General features: G+C 29.8%; 2 protein-coding genes across 3 annotated transcripts in view; both read right to left on the bottom strand.

Moving 5' to 3' along the window:
- LOC145326798 (homeotic protein ultrabithorax-like) overlaps positions 1–17,940 on the bottom strand; it is a 124,624-nt gene that overhangs the window by 81,067 nt on the left and 25,617 nt on the right. The window lies entirely within an intron of this gene.
- Positions 11,389–12,247, bottom strand: LOC145326797 (uncharacterized). The gene has a single exon (XM_080170210.1). The coding sequence runs from the start codon at positions 12,174–12,176 to the stop codon at positions 11,529–11,531; it is 648 nt and encodes a 215-aa protein (XP_080026336.1). The 5' UTR covers positions 12,177–12,247; the 3' UTR covers positions 11,389–11,528.

The following is a 17,940-nucleotide window of genomic DNA, read 5'->3' as shown; positions in this document are numbered from 1 at the left end:
ATACTATCAATAGAAATTGCAATAAATCATCCCAGAACCTATATGAACCTTCTCTAAAATGTAATACCCAATCTATTAAGCAGTTAAATCTTAGACTACGGACAAAAAAAAACTTACTACATTATACAATAAGATAATCCTAATAATTCTGTTTCTAGATCAAATATAAGGGTATAAACCTAACCTAAGGTAATTAAAAGTAAAATTATTAAAATCATTTTTAAGAATAGATAGATTAAATTAGCTAAAGGACAATATATTTGGTTTTAAAAGAAAAATCTTTTTGTTAGAATTTTTAAAAATAGTTATGTATCACATTGTATTATGGACAGCGTTCCGCGGATATCAAAACTGGGTTTAGCTAAATCATTTTCATTTCAATCTTTGTATAAAAAAATGTCTGTAATTCAATGCTATACATGTTTTTTTAGTATGGCTGCGAACCGGTTCAAGCGGATATTAATTTATTTCGAAGCCTTACTGGAATAGATTTTAAATAATTGAAAATAATTATGTGCTCTTTTTAAATTCTTAAAAATATTTTTAATTTACCAATTATATTATGTAACTTTAATTATATACTTTAAAATTAAACAGAAGATTTTTCAAAAAGATAAATATTTTCATATTTGATTTTTTTGTAAAAAAAATATTTAGCTTTTCATAATTTTTAAAAATGTATGATATTTAGATTATCAAATTTTTTATAAATTAGTTAGTTTTATGTCCCTCGCTTAGATATCGAAAACTATTGAACAATTTTTGATCTATTTTATGAAATCTTTATATAGGTTAATTAAGATGGTTTTATACTATTTTATCTTTAGATTTAAGTCTTAAGATTAACTAGGCTATTTTCTTCCCTTTCTTTATAATTACAAGGCCCATTGATGCTAGAGGCGCAGCCGCTAGTTAATAATAAAAGGGAAAAAAGTATTTCTTTTCATTTTTTTTATTGATTTATATATATTTTTTATTTTGAAAAATCTAATACAAAACGCCATTAAATTTTTAAAAATCCTTTAAAAAATAGGTCTTTTAATACCATAAAAGAAAGTTGAAATGTATAACGGGAAAATTTGGTTCTTTTAGAGCAGCCTTTTCTTTTACAGATTTTTTTGTTTGCTAGTCAGATTATAAAACAAATCTTCAAAAATGTTAAAATTGACCCCTCATAAAATAACCCCCCTCTAGTATTTAAAAAGTTGAGTAACTTAATTTGTAAAAAAATATATAATGTATTATAGGTAAAGTTATTTCAATTTTAAAATCTATTTTGATTTATCATTTATTTATAACTTTAATGGGACTTATTATTATACATACATAAGTAAGAGGATGTCTATGAGTCTGTCAGTATGCCTGTTATTACCGAATGATCACGCTAAGCGCTGGACCGATATGGTTCTCCTTTAAAATGCAACGTCACATAGGTTCTAACAAAATGTTATTACTTTTTTAAGGGAGGGTACCACCATCCTTCCAAGATAAATGACCTCTAGAAAAAAATTATAACCATAACTAAATTGGAATATGGGGGGGGGGGGGTAAACTTCTTCTCCAAAAGTGCCCCTAGAGGCCTTAGGGCTTCTAGCCGCTAATATCTAATAATTGTTTTAAATGCTTTCCAACAAAACAAAAATACATAAAATGGGCTTTAAAAATATAATTCTGGATTTTTTTAAAAACAAAAAGAGGTCTAAAACTAATCAAAAGGATTGTATTAATTTTTTTCATAGAAAAAAGTATTGAAGCAGCCATCAGTAGGTGAAGGAAAAAGTATTTACAATCCCCAAAACAAGTTAACAAACACTGACGGACACAGACAATTATTTTTTAAACTTTTACCATATTTTGGGGGTGGTTATATCCATTTATAATTCTCCTCCCTTAAGATTTTTGTTTTTACCCCTTCAATGAGCCCAAACCGTTCACGACTCTGCCCAACCTTGCTTACCTAACCAAACTTTTTTTTCTATAAAATGTTAATGATAGATTTTTTTCAAAATTAATATTTTTAGAATAGTCACAGTTACCAGTAAGGATTTATACTACTTTATTTTGAGATTAAATTCTTAGGATGGTTTTATGCTATTTTTGCTTTGAATACAAAGCCCCTAGATGTTAGAGGTCACAGCCGGTTTATGTCAAAAAGTCAACATAAAATTTCATATTGACATATAAAATATAAATGAATGAAGATTTGAAATTGTTTTTAAGAAGTTAAATTCCTGTGCGAAGAGAAACAATCATAAAATTGTTCAAATGGAGCCAAAAAAGTTTACAACCACTACCCAGTTCAGCTTTTTTTTCAAGTGACATTGACCTTTAATAAACTTTTCTATCTATCCTTCTATCTTTCTATCTGTTTGTCTGTTTTCTATCTATCCCGTTGCATTTACTACAATCTATTCATAAATTTGTATTTTTTTAAGAGTACCTAGTTATATTTGTCTAGTGATATTGTATATTTAAAATTAAACATATAAAAGCTTTATATTGTAAAATAAGGTAATTTGCATTACTTTTAAAATTGATAATTATTGAAAAATAGATATTATTTTTCAAATAAATTATCAGTAATTGAATTAAAATGTCGTCTTTTAATATCTAAATAATAAATATTTTTAGTATGAAAATAAAAATATTTGAATCATTCTTTTTACATTTTACTTTTAAACAAAGCTAAAATTTTTGAATCTAAATATTTTTATATCATTTATGATTTTTTGCCATTGTAAATTTTATGTATGTAATATATATTTTTAAATATAGGTTCAATGGCGATCTTAAGACAGTTGACGATAATTTGATACACAAAATTAATCTCACTTAAAATTTATAATAAAAGAGTTCTATGTTAAGAAGCAAAATTGACGACAAATTTTTCCATGTAAATATATCCACTTATATGCTGTTAAGAAACTACATTTCAAAACTGTTTTGATTATAATATTTGACTCAAAATTGTATTTAAAACAAAATGAAAACGCTAATTAAAGGTGAAGAAAAACAAAATATTTATGAGAAACAGTTATTTCTATTGGTAGTTGCATCTTTTAAGACTTTTTTTGGATTCGGTGTTTCAAAAAACAATTCAAAGATCAGGACAGGGGAAGAATGGACAAAATTGATAATCATTCGTAACCTAAGTAACAACTCCTGCATATCAAAAAAGTTAATCATCAATGCAAAGTACAATCGGTATATTATTACTTGGATGTTGCACCAGATTTTCATGTACTCTGATAAAGTGATACTTGCAGCTTGCCAAAATAAAGATCCCTTAATCTAAACCCTTTACCCTACCCCTTTTTCTTCTACAGAATGAAAGAACTGACCAATAAATGATGTCCATGAAAGCAACCTAAATTGACGACTATTTTCCTCTGTCATAATATCCATGTATATTCGACATACTATATACTCTATAAAGTGAAACTTGCAGCTTGTTAAAATAACCCCTTTACCCCATCCCATCCGATTCTACTTGAAAACTAACTGACCAATAAATGATATCCATGAAAGCAACCTAAATTGACGACAATTTTTCCCCTGTCCTAATATCCATATATAATGTATATTCGACGTTCATTTTTACAATAATCGTGTTTCCCCTGCATATTCACGCAACAGGAATTATAACATTATTTGTGCATATGAAAACATATAAAAGCCTTGTAAAATTCGCTGTAAAATTGCCTAAAATTCGCCCATAACTATAACATAACCCTAAAAGTAATGTTGGCATAAATAGTTTAGAATGTCGTCTTAGTCGAAAGAAATATTCACCAAACCTCTCCATATTACTCTGAGCGCCAATTTGGAAAGAGAAAAATCACAAGACATTAAACTATCGAAAGATAGTAAAATTTTGATGAAAGAAAGAGAAATAGATAAAAAGACTTAATAATAGATATAATATTTATAATGGTACGAATTTAGGACAGGAAAAGGTGCAAGAAAAAGAAGAGTTATGAAAGTAATTGTTTTTTCGTCGATTTCTCTTTTTTTAATATTTTTAAATCTAAACAAATTATTTATAATTTTCAATAGCTTATAAAAACAGTTTGACATTATTAGTCTACAAGATGATAATAAAAAAATTTTAAAAAATGAAGTTAAATAGTTTATTTATGACTCTACCACTTGTTAAAAGAAATATGTTAAAGTGAGATTATAATAAATATTCTATCTGTACTAAAAGAAATCATTTACCGCTGTATCTTCTCTTTTAAAGGGAGGCTTCTTATCACAACCTTTTAATCTTTTATAAAAAAATTTCTTCCAAAACTACCTCTTCATGCATCACCTTTATAAATAGTTCAAAACTACAAAGTTTTTTTGTTTTTTTTTCTGAAAATAATTGGGGGAGATTTTACTATGGAAAGTTTGAGGCAGATATAATTCTCTCAGATCTCATATCCTATTGCCTGGAATATGTTTCATGTTTATCTTTTTAGTTTTATTTAAATTCAAATCCCCCTCTTTACAGAAAAAGACATTAGCAGCCCTTATGGAGGCTTCAACAAATAGACATTTAGAAAGATATGGCCTTAAAATTTGTGGTGAGATTTATTTCTTGAAAATCGACTTTCTATTGGGTGGGTATGGCGATAAAAATGATATTTTAACTTAAAAGAGAAGAGGGGGGGGGGGGGTTAAAGTCAACAAAATAGAAAAGAAGGTGTTTATTTTATAAAGTAAAAAGATATCTATTCAATTAGCTTCGATAAATTCAGCATTAATTGTATAGGGTTATTTTATAAATTATTTCTTAGCCTTTAAGCTCAAGGAGATTTCGAAGATTAAAAAGTGTAATTTACCATTATATTACAGATAACCACAAGAAATTAAAAAAAAACTTTGATTCTTTTGCTTTTTTGATTAACACTTTGGGATTTTAAAATGTTTTAAAAACTAAAAAATGCTTTGTAAATTTTCAGATAACCCAAAGATTTACAGTAGTTACGGTCTTAAAATCTAGTATATTTCTAAAAATTTTATTAGACAATTTACTATTTTAGATGAACACCTGAAAATGAGGATTTTTAGATATGACTTGAAAACAACTTTAAGGCGTTAATCTGTTGAAAAGTGTCGAAAATGTGCTTTAATGGACCTAGCATTATTAGGGTGGATTTTTAGGGGGTTAGGGGGACTAAAAGGTATTGTTATTTCAATTTGATTTGGACCATTTTGGATACAGTATGTTCCTAGTAATGTCGACATAAATATCAGGCTGTTAGTGTTTACCCCAGATTATGAAAAATTTACGTAAGCAATGACCACCATGTAACCAACATAGAAATCATTGCTTAGAATTTTGAAAGGTATTTTAATAGTTAATTGTTTAGCATAAATCAATTATTTAATTCTGTGACTTTGGTGTTAGGGATCTATTCAGGGGTATAAGGCAATGATGATACACAAAATTACCCCTTCTGTAGAATAAATTAGTGGATGAAACATTTGAAAAATAAAGCTAATGAAGCCAACGAATATGAAAATGTTATTATAAAACTTTGGGGACTAGTGTAATTAACAGTCCAATGTCCCCCCTCTCTCTCTGAATCTATTAGGAGCTCATTGGGGGATGTGCTAAGGGGGGTTTTATATAATCTTGTGGGAAAATTTGAGCTAAACTGCCATGCTATGAAACGAGAGGTGCTAAAAATTTTAATGTGTTTACAATTATATAATATTTAACACTTATACACATAAATACAGACATACATATACAAACTCACACGCACACTTAAAATAATACACAAAATAAATACACAGACTAAAAATAATCGAGGACGTTTAGCATTCTGTAATTGATATTCCAGTATGGCTCAAAAACCGACTAAAATCCGCTGGATTAGAACCGGTTTCAGCCACACTAAAAAATCATGTTAAGCATCGTATTACAGACAATTTTCCATGAATAACAAAATAAAAATCATAAAATTAATACAAGTTTTGTTATCCCGGGCCTTTGGCCTCGCGTGGCTAAAAAACTGGTCTTATAATTTTCATTTTAATATCCACAGAAAGCTGTTTATAATACGATAAGATGATAAATAGCTATCAAAATCATCCAATCTAATCACAGATTCCTTGGTCGATATAGGTTTATTCTAGTTATATCTAAAATTGCACAAAGTTTTTAAGCCAATGAATAAGAAAACGTTATTATAAAACTTTGGGGACTAGAGTGATAAACAGCCCGATGTCCCCACTCTCTTAGATAAAAAAGTATTTCATTAAATTGCATCTTACTTTAAATATACAATTTCAAAATGTTCTCATTACCTATCAAAAATACAAGTCTCAATTGAAAATATATTAAATTGTCAAATTTCTATTATTACTTGGCGTTGGTTCGCGACGGCAAAAAATATCATATCTGCGTATTAATCATTCTTCAAATATTACATCCATAAATACTGATATTTAAGACATTATAACTTACATTAACCAATACTACTAGAAACTTAAATCTACCATAAATATAAAGCAATATTTAGACTACAGAGTTTTATCTGACCAAAATAATAATTGTAAAAATTTGAAACCCAAGTAATTCTGCTGATGTGAATAAACATACCTAATTAGCACCTTAATTACTAAATGAGATATGAGTCTGCCTTTTGTGTATGATTGTATGTGATTTTGCCATACGCATGAGAATTTCTCATGTGTGCGAGATCATTCCCAAATTACAATGGGACACCAAACAACTTTAATTTATGTCAGAAAAAAAATAAAATTAAGGGAAAGTATTTTTTTCCCTATGTTAAACCTCTGCGGGGACCACTAACCATGCGGGGCTATCCTATACCCAAAATATTCTTAACCTAAACTAACTAAAGTAATAAACAATCGAACGAAACCCACCCCCCCCCCCCAAATTTTCAATTATCTTCAAAATTAAAGGGCGGGGTTTCTGTCCTCAATAAGGCACTTTGGGGGAAAAGGTCATGCAATAAACTTTATCGGAACCAAATGTTTAGACACACAACATAGAACATAAAACTACTTTAATCCATAGGTTTTATATACAATAAGCATAGAATGTCCTTTTGATAAGGTTGATATTGAATTACTTAAAGTTGTTAGTTAAATTTCAAATAGGATGATCAATTGTACTTAAATGTCTGTCATTTTATTATGTGACATTCGTATAAAACTAAAAATTAATTAGATTAGCAAAATTTGTAAAATTGTAAAACTTCATTATTAGATGGAATTTAATGATAACTATAGATTTGTAAAATCATGTGTCAAAATTAATATGTATAAAAATTTAGCGTCAATCAAAAAGCTCTTCGAATGAAAAATACAATTTTTACTATTTTGAAGTTTAACTAATAAATATAAATAATAATTGGTATACTCCTATAGTAAGATGCTTTCACGAAGGCACGGAATTTCGGGTTTCGGAGGGTTAGATTCATGATTCAATTCTTTCCTAATTAACCTGAACATTGGCATCTAACTTCTTTTGTTTATGTCGACATAGGGCTATTTACAAAAAAAAGGCCTTAGTTGATAGAATATCGACATTCTATTATTTAAAGCTTAATTGTTTAAATCTAAACAATAATATTAAAAGATTTGATGCAAAGTTTTAATTTTTTACTAAATAATGTTTTACTGGGACAATAGCAACTTTAAAGTTTAGTATGCCAAGAAAAAATAATTTAATTAACGTGTATATATTTTAATCAAATATGTATAAAATATCAAATTTTCTCTCACACCCCTCCATTTAAAAATTTTCCTATCCCTCCAAATTTAGAACTAGAGTGAAAGGAAACTAGCCATCAATAGGAACTTGGAAGAATGACAATTTCATAAAAATGTGACTCCACTAATTAGACCCTTCAAATTCGTTATTTCAAATTGGGAGGAGGGGGGTAGAAATGGGGGTCAGTTACACTTGCGAAAAGGGAAATAAGGCCTTAAATATCAGGGGGGTGGGGCTAATTAACCCCCCTGAAAGAATATGGGGTGTGGGGGGGGGGGTGAAAGAAGAATACGCCCATCCATTATCAGTTTAATGTTTGATTGAAATTGTAGAAGCATAATTTCTAAATTGATGGATTGAGTTTCAATTAGATGGAGAATTAAGATGTTTTTGTGTGAATTTTTACATTTTTATTCGCAGAAAATACCTATTTTTCTTTTTCTTTGGAAATAGCGCAGTTTTCTTAAAACTATGACCGTCTGTCTGTCTGAAGTAAAAGTTCCTATTTATTTCAAGATTACTATTACGATGAGGCATAGTATAGGAAGTAGTTATTTGAAAGTCGATAATTCTTGGCAATTTATGGCAATTTTGACATTTCTTTATTATGACGTGGTAAAATCCACTTAACTATATTAGATTTGAAAGAATAATTCATATTACTATTAGGTAAGCTAAGTACTATATCTATTACTACGGTTCAAAAATTACAACAACTTTATGTAGGTGTCTTGAATTTTCATCAAATTATTTTTTTTCGCTCATATTAATATTAGTATAATTTAGGTTTTTAGTTAGAATTAAAAAGCATACATCTTTTTTATTTCTTTCTTTAAAATACTTTAGAAGGCATGAAAAAAAGCGTTATCTAGATTGAAAAATATACACCTAAAAAGTGTCTTTGGCATGAGGCCAAAAAAGATATCAATAGAAAGACAGGGAGATAAAACTATGTGCGCCATAGACATATTGGGAATAGTGAGAGAAAGAGTTGAAAAAAACGAAAAATTCTTAGATTTGTTTGTAGCGATAAGAATAAAAAATGAATATCTTTTGGATTGAAAATTACTCTTTTTGAAAGCTAGTGGCTGCCCATCTATCCTCTAAGCAAAATATGATATTGGGGGATTTTTTCTTAGGCAATATCTATTCAAGAAGTTGACCAATATAAAGCTTAATAAAAAGTTATGAAGGTAGCGGTCAGCCGTTAAAGAAGACTAACTGGATGCATATTCTTACATAAACATATACACGCATACAACTTGATACTTTAATCAAAATTAAATTGTTCTTGATATAGCAAATTAAATTTTAACAATTCAAACCAATTTATTAGTTGATAATTAAGAGCAAAAAAGGTTTTTTTTATTGAATTAATGTTATTTCACCGTAAGTTTTGCTTTTTCTTAAACTTTATTTTATTTTCATGACTATAATGCGTTTGTTTGTGTGTTTAGAACACATTATAATTACAATTAAAGTCTCTCAGAGGAGAACAAGAACATTTACATGCATCGTCATAAATAGCACAAATTTAAAAACCAAAAATAGTTACTCATTGCAGATTTTTATAGACAGATTTCCGCGTATATTAAAATGAAAAATGTATGATTAAAACCAGTTTTGCTAGCCAAAAGAGCCGAAGGCCCTGACTAACCTTGACCCCTCGGGACTAATAAAAATAATATTTTGTAATATTTTATGTTGGCAGATATTGTCCATTATGCGTAGAACTGGATGTTTTCATCCTAATAAGTATTTAATTCCAAGCAATATTGTCAGTAAACAAAAGAGTTAGAGTCAATTTACGTAGGTAACTTATGCGGACAGACGTTCAGACCTTGATATAGAGCAGCTGTGCTGCTAAAATGCGCTGTAATTGTATTTGACAATAATTGTTTGTAATTGTCTGTAATTGCCTCATAGTCGCATTGTAATTACCCAATTTTATGTAATTTTAAACTCCTGGCTCGTTTTTCCTTTTTTTTTTGCATTTTTGATTATTTTTTAAATATAAAAAGAAAAGCCTATGCTAAAAATTTAGTTTAATAAGAGTGTTTGTTATCTTAAGGTTATAAACAGTGCAATGTTTTAGGGAAGCTTTTTTGCTCCTTTAAGGCAAGTGTTTTGATATTTTGTAGGGATATCTTAACCGCTCTAAGAAACTGGCCCTGAAGGAACCAAACTTTTATGAAGAAAAAATAAGATTTATATTATAAATATATCCATTTTATAGTAATTTGATAACAAACAAGCCAATACGTAGATTTTCGAAATTAGAATATATTTAAATTTTAAAAAGAAAATTAAAACTTTACCCCGAATCTAATGCTCTAAAAAGAAAATGTAGAATAAAAGTTTTAAATATTTTAGACTATTTTTTTTAGTAAAGAATTGAAGAATTTACAGGGATAAGTTTTTATGAAAATAAAAATTAAAACTAAAATTGTCAGTAAAAATCCAATGAAAAATACTTATTACCAAGAACAGGACTTACATCCAAAGATTGTGCAGTTAAAGGTTTTTTATGTCCTTTATGAATCTAGCATCTAAGGGCTCTGTATTCGAAGGAAAATGGATAGGCAGAAAAATAGCCGAAAACCCTCCCTTGACTTAACAAATATAAAATTTCCTTTAACAACCTTGGGATCCATGTGAAGCTCCTTTATAATGGAGAACTAAATCGGTTCAATCGAAATCTTAAGCAACAGACAAATAACCTTAGTGTTTTTATATAATAAGATAACTTGCTTCCTTGAGCAGCAACATAACTTAAATTTAAAGCATAACTTTATTTGTTTAATTTTAGAATATTTTCCTTTTGATTTTGTGAATATATGTAGAATATTTATTTGAAAAGTAGCCCAGAACATTCAAATATTTTGGCATGAAAGCAAAATTGCTAAAAATGAAACGTAATTATTAGCAATTGAATCAAGCTAAAATACTTTGGACAAAAATTGTTCCTTTACTACATTTAAAAAACATTAATGCTTGCTTATTACTTATTTATTTAGTTAGTTAAAATCTAAATCACCCCAAACCAGCGTTTTTCATCAATAAATTTGAGAGAGAGAAAATCGTTGGCTCTTAATTTTCTAAAACTAAAGTAATACACAAGGCCTTTTTACAAAAGTACATTGTTATTTTTGGATTTTGATAAACAGTACATAAAATAAACTCTTTAGGGGTTCAAGTAACTTAAGCAGCAAACAAAAAAGTTCTTTGAGTTAACCTGATATGTAGCTTTATTTGCAAAGATGCAAAAACGTCGCATATTTGTAGAATGTTAGCTGGCTTTCTAAGTTTCTAGTCCCCCCATTTCAAAGAATTATTACCCTTTGCATAATGTTTTTAAATAGAATTGTTTTCTGCTTAATAAAATAATGTTTTTTTTAAGCGTAGCTACTCTGGAATTCCTTCCCGCACGTATGTCCGAAAAAGAAATAGTTTTATCTAAGTATAATGTACCTATTTATCTAAGTATCATACGCTTGCCTATCAATTTAAATTTATTCATTCTAACTTTATAATACATCCAATATGCTGATTGATTAAAAATCTACCATTTTAAAAAAATATTTAGAACCTTTTTGTTTTGAGAGCAAACCGAAATATGAATTAGTATATTAGTAATGAACACAAAATGATTATATTGATACAAAATTTATTTATGATTAGACACATTTTATCAACATTCAATAATTATAATATTTATAATGATATACTAACAGGATCACAGTTTCAGAGATTTTAAACAGCATGAATAAATTTTAGTGGCTTCAAATATTCAACAGAAAACACCACGGCCGGCCAACAAGCCGGGCAGCAGGGAAGGCGGGATACCGGCTGTGTTGTGAACGGAGGGAACGGCATTCTGATACATCTCTGACTCCGCCAACCTCTTGGACTTGGCGCGGCGGTTCTGGAACCAAATCTTGACCTGGGTCTCGGTGAGGCCCAGCTTGTCGGCAAATTCTGCGCGCTCAGCAACTGTGAGGTAGTTCTTCTGCTGGAACTGTGATTCTAATTGGCGCAACTGGCTGCCACTGAAGGGTGTGCGGGGCTTGCGGTCGGATCTGTGCTTGCGCAGGCTGATGGGCAGAGCTGCGGGCAAACCTCGGCTGCGAAGCAATGCAGACAAAAACATGGGAGACCCAAAGGCAGCGGGTGAAAATGGATACATGTTTTGTTGAGGGCTTGATGGCTCGGGGGAGCTCATGGGAGAGCCACGCTCCATTCCTGGAGATGTGGAGGTTGGCCTGTTGTAGGCTGGAGACGGGCTGCGGGTGTAGCCACTGCTGCTGTATGAGGTATCCAGAGGATCCTCAAACGCAGAAAATTCTTGTTTCACTTTAATTTGTGTGGTCTCTGGCTTAGTGTCCTTTTTGCAGCCAAATTCCGGAGATAAAATTGAGTCAATGGAAAAGTTGGCCATTTTGACTTTTAACTGTTTATTATATGTTTATGTTGTTGAAATGAAAGTTGGTTGATAACTGATGATTGTGAGCTGACCGACGTTCTTATATACGCGCCCTCAAAGGGGGGAGTGGGGGATGGATGTTAGGGTTAAACAGCGGGGGGAGGGGGGTTAAACATGACTCCTCGGATAAGCTTAACCAGACAAAGGGGAGATTAACTTCTAAAATCACAAATCAAACTTCGCTGAGTGGGGGGGAGGGGATTATTTTGGGGTAAAGGGTTAAATTAAACGTCACCTAACAAAATAGGGGGAGGGGGTGATATTTAACCCTAGAAAGGTGGCGACAGATAATAGCAAACAGAGTAAAGCAATCTCCTGTTTTAAAAATCCATCCCCTCCCCCACGCTGACTTAACCCTATCTAACGCGGTCTTTATTAAGTTAGATTTACATTCAACTGTGTTTCAAATCAATAGATAAATGTCAATCATTCCATAATCTTTCAGTTTTTTTCTTTTTCTGTCTGTCGTCGATTTAAAAAGCCAAATTTTTCGGTTATCTGTGTTTTAAGTAAGAATAGGTATTAGGAAAACTAAATTAATTTAAGATTCAAGCATTCTTATTTGGTTTTATTTTATATTTAGAAACTTTGGCAATACCTATTTAACAACAATAAAAAAATTCAGATAGTCTAGTTGATCAGGCATAAGAAAATGATAAATATATTTCCACAGCTACGCCCATCTGCAGTAATTTATTGGTTGAAAAGTTTAGAAATTGCTAGTTTGAAACAATTAATCAAGAATTAATAAAATGACCCAAAAGTTTTTGGGCATAAGAAATGAGAAATGGTTTATGGCTACTAGTATAATTTGCATTCTAATGACACCTCCCTCCCTATATTCTATTATGGAATAGAAACCTATAGTTACTACATAACACTTTATTTTGTTAATGACATTATGCCTTTTTCAGAACACCTGTCCCTCCCCTGTCGACAATTGCATTAGACACGCACACAATTAAATGAGTGGGCCCCCTGCTAGGGGGAGGGATTCGAACCCAGTTAGGCTGGGTTAAATTGTTGATAACTAACAATTATCTAAATTGGTCCGTCAAATGTCACAAAGAAAATTAACAATACGAAAAACAAGAACATCATTTATCCAAATCAAATTGATTGTTGACAATGAATTAAATGATGTTTTAATTTCTAATAGTTTGTTTATTTCATGTTAAAATGATCTTCATTGGGTCAAATGTGTTTTTTCGCATCTTTTTAAGCAACAAAATTGAGTAATACTAGATTCTTTTTTGATTTTTAGCATAAAAGAAAGCTAAATGTTTATAGGTAAAAAGCCCAGTCTGCTAAATATCATAAAAATACATAGAGGAGCTTTACTCCAATTATAAAAACCAAAAAAATCTGTCTGCAATTCATAGCATGTCATATTGCATTAAATAACATTTCATAATTGACATTGATTATATACACTTATGGATGTATTGTTTAGTATTTTAAAGATTTTAAATTTTTTTTCCTGAACTTTATAATAACTCCTAAAATAGCTTAAATCCTTGTAATTATAATCTAAGAACTATTATCACATATATTGAATAAACTTATGTATCAAATAGGATATATTTGTATTTTATATTTTTCAATTTTAGCTACAAATAGACCATCATAAGTAAAAAAAATTCTCGTATTCATTCGAATCCGGTGGACAGGAACCGGTTCTCATCAATACGAAAAAACTATGTCTAGCATCGTATTATAAACCGCTTTCTACGAATATAGAAATGTACAATCATAAGATTAAACCATTTTTTTAGCCCGTGCCTTCGGCACCTCGGGGCTAAAAAAATGGTTTTAATCTTATGATTGTACATTTCTATATTCGTAGAAAGCAATTTATAATACGATGAAAGAAATAACTATTATAGGTTTTTAACGATTATGTTTACATATGTTAAATCTTTGAAAAAATTATAAAGTTCTTTTCGCTTTTACTTAATATTTATCCATTACAAAAATATCCAATGTATGATATTTAATTGTTGTCTGAATTTTAACAAATTTACAGTCATAACAGATTTATGTATGAGGGCTGGGGGGATAGTTATTCATACATTTTAATCATGTATTGCTTGTGTGAATTCCCCATCTCAATATCATATTTTATTTTAATAATATTACTTTTGGGTGTAATTAATTTCCTTTTGGAATCATACCATCTAAATATTTTATGTTTTAGCCATCTTTTTTTTTAAATTTCATTCAACATTAATTCATATTTCATAGTTTAAAATCCAGGGAACTAAAGTGAAAAGACAATGGCCTATAAATTGATCAACATCCCCTATGATGATACACAAAATTACTTTTTCTGTAGATTACAGTTAGTGGTAGATACATTTGGTCAACTAAATGAACCAACCAATCAAATTCAATGAAAGTTCACAAGGTTGTTAAGCCAAACAATAACGTTATTAAAAGACTTTGGGGACTAGTGTAATAAACAGTCTAATAACCCCTACCTCCTTGATACAATCACTAACTTTTTGGGGTAATTTAAAAAAACAAATATTTAAAATACATGATTTAAATCTGAAAATGTGGTTGCTGTTTTAGAGTTGAATCGGACCTTGCAATACATTATACCTATATCAGGGTATATTGATTCAGAGTTGGTAAATAAATAGTTTTAAATACGGTCTAAAAAGAAAGCAAGTTCTGACACTGGTTTATGGTTAGAGGGAAGGGTCTTGGGCAGTTAATTAAACTAGTCCCCAAAGTTTTATATTAACGTTTTCTTATGCGTTGTTTTAACAATATTTAATGAATATTAATTGGTTGGTTCATCAAATGTGTCCAAACAATTCAAACACTAATTATAATCAACATGTATGGGTAATTTTGTGTATCATCATTATGGATACACATCAAATTTTCGGCCATTGTCTTATCCCTTTAGATACCTGGGTTATTGTCTAAATTTTACCTTTTATTTTCCAACTTTGTTCTTTATTCATAATACCTTAGATAGATTGAAAGATATAAGCCATGGTATGCTTTTAATATACACTCCAAAACTCAAACTTGTAATTTACAAAAAAAAATCTAATCTTTCAAAATCATGGAGGGAAAAGGAACAATAAAGAAATCTATTTTGTTTTGATTTTTTGAGATATGAAAAAAAAGCAAAAACGTATTTCTCAAGATGTTCTATCACTTCCAAATATGTAATTTTTATTTATCGCATAGTATCGTAGACAGCTTTCCGCGGATATTAAAAGGCCTAGACTAACAAAACTTGCTTTTATTTTATGATTTTCTATTTTGATATTTGTGGAAAACTGTCTGTAATATGATTCTGCTATACATAATTTTTAGCATTGCTGAGAACTGGTTCTAATCCAACGGATCTTAATCGGTTTCAATGCCAGACTGGAAAAAATATTTTTTGTTTGTTGAAAATAAAACAAAATGTAATATTGACCTTTGTTTTTGAAACTGCCTGGCACCAAATGCTTATTTGCATAGACTACAGGCTACTTCTATAACAATTTAATAACCTATAATACAGTAGAATTAAGGTGTACTACAGCTTGTAATTAAACTATGATAAATCTGAATAAAGAATGCGGGAACCAGTTTTGACTCCTGCTAAGCAATGGCGCTAGATATTGACATGGGGATGACAGTATTTTGTCTCATAGCCTCGTAATTATATGATGGATTGTTTAGTAAAGAAAAATCAGAGTTGGATATCAGTGGAGTATTATACACTTGAGCAGTTATTTTACCTAGGGAGAGAGAGGACATTGAACTGTTTGTTACCATAGTCCCAAAAGTTGTATGATAATGTTTTCCTATTTGTTGGCTTAGAATTGGTGACCAAACGTTTCAACAACTAATTGTGATCTACAGTAGGGGTAATTTTGTCTATCATCTTTGGGGATGTACATCAGTTTATCGACCATTGTCTTATCTTTTTAGATCCCTGTATCTTACTTATAACAAATCCAAAGAAATTGGGAGCTAGGGGAATTCTGTTTTCGAGAAATAAAGAAGCGATTTCAGTGACATTTCTTTTTGTACTAAAATTATATTTAATAACAGAGTAAATATTATAAAAATTAATGAAGTAAAACAATTTTAGGACAATTGGTGTTTAAAGGCTTTAATTTTACATATATTGTACATAAACAATCAGTGTATAATATAAGTCTAATATAGTGCATTAATTAGCAAGCATTTCCTATTTCAGATTCGTCAAATTTGTCAATAGATTAGATAATTGTCCTCAATTTCTTAAACAATGACATGCCCAAAATATTAAAAGGGATAATATTAACAGCTCAAGTAGATAGAAATACACTCAATTCTCTAACTATATACCACAAGCTATGTAAATATGTAAGTAAATATGTTATTAGAGGCTTAATTAAGTCTATTAGCTGATATATTTTGGTTCCTACTGTTTGTTTGTTTGTTTGTTTTTTGTCTGGCACAAAAATGTAACTAATTATTAGTTATTAGAACCATTTACATTTAGATTTATAAAGCTCAGATACTAAAAGATTCGTTGCTTTAATGATTTTTCTATTTTCTTTTTAAAAAAATAATGTCACTTTTATAATTTGTAACAACGAAAAAGGAAAATGAGAATCCTAAATACTAAATTCAACAGAAAATTATGATTAAAAAGGTCCTTTTTTCAAAATTTACGAGCATAATAAAACTAATGCATTAATCATCTTAAAAGTATCGCAGCTTCTATTTATAAGGGGGGAGTTTGTCTGTTCATCATCGTCATTATCAAAACAAGATAAACTATGAGGTTAGAAATGCTTTTTTCATGTAAATTCCTCTAAAACGTGAGCATATTTTATTGCATAAAGTAAGGACGCTCTTTAAATGGTTTTTGGTGCAGTTTTTTTTGCACAGTAATGCCCTTGTTTCGTTAAATTTTAAAAAGAATCTAAAATTAACTTTATTGACACTGCACTGGAGATAGAGCTTTAATTATTGTAAATAAACAATAAACCAACAATTGATAAATGAACAGCTGAAAATTTAATTAATCTTCAAAAGTTTAATGTTTTATAAAAACGGTCAAAACTTTTCAACCACTTTGTAGTTAATTGTTTTAGTGACAACAATTACAGGATGCTGTTGTAAAATGAGCTGTATATGATAAAGTAATAACTTGGTTTAAATAATAAACATTGGATACAGAATGGTTTGTTTGAGTCCTTAAATAGCTATTAAAAAATACATCTTCAAAGACCTTAACGCACCAATAGAGAGACAGTGGCTTTTTTTCTTTATAATTGTAATATTGAATGGACGTATTTTCTTTTTTTGTCATTTACCACCTTTCTTCAAGACACGTAAATTATAATGGAGGGGGGGGGGGGGAGGTGTACCACCTTTCTTGAAAACGTAATTAATAATTAGGTTAGGGACTAGGGGGGGGGGGGGGTTGCAGTTTACGAGCAGATGAAAAACAACCCACCTAACCACATAAAAAATATTATTAATCTTTAATTTGGATTAAATATTATTCGGGGGGTTTCTTTGAATTATTACCGTCTTTTGCTTCATTTTTGATGTGGTACATTTATTAGAGGGGTGGTATTTTTATTTTTGTGTGGCTGGGGGTAGGGGTAAATGGGCGGAGTTAGCAGGTTGACATAATTACAAATAGTGTTTTAATTCACCTTTCTTGTCGACAATCAAATTTATTGAACATTTGCCCGTAAATAATTTA

This window comes from Acartia tonsa, chromosome 8 (assembly GCF_053477335.1).
Source record: "Acartia tonsa isolate MP-2025a chromosome 8, ASM5347733v1, whole genome shotgun sequence".
Lineage (NCBI taxonomy): Eukaryota > Metazoa > Arthropoda > Copepoda > Calanoida > Acartiidae > Acartia > Acartia tonsa.
The sequence above is the reverse complement of the archived record's forward strand: the minus strand, read 5'-3'. Positions and strand labels throughout refer to the sequence as shown.

Bases quoted from the DNA above. Each gene is read 5' to 3' on its own strand.
- LOC145326797 (XM_080170210.1), bottom strand. From the start codon at position 12,176: ATGGCCAACTTTTCCATTGACTCAATTTTATCTCCGGAATTTGGCTGC.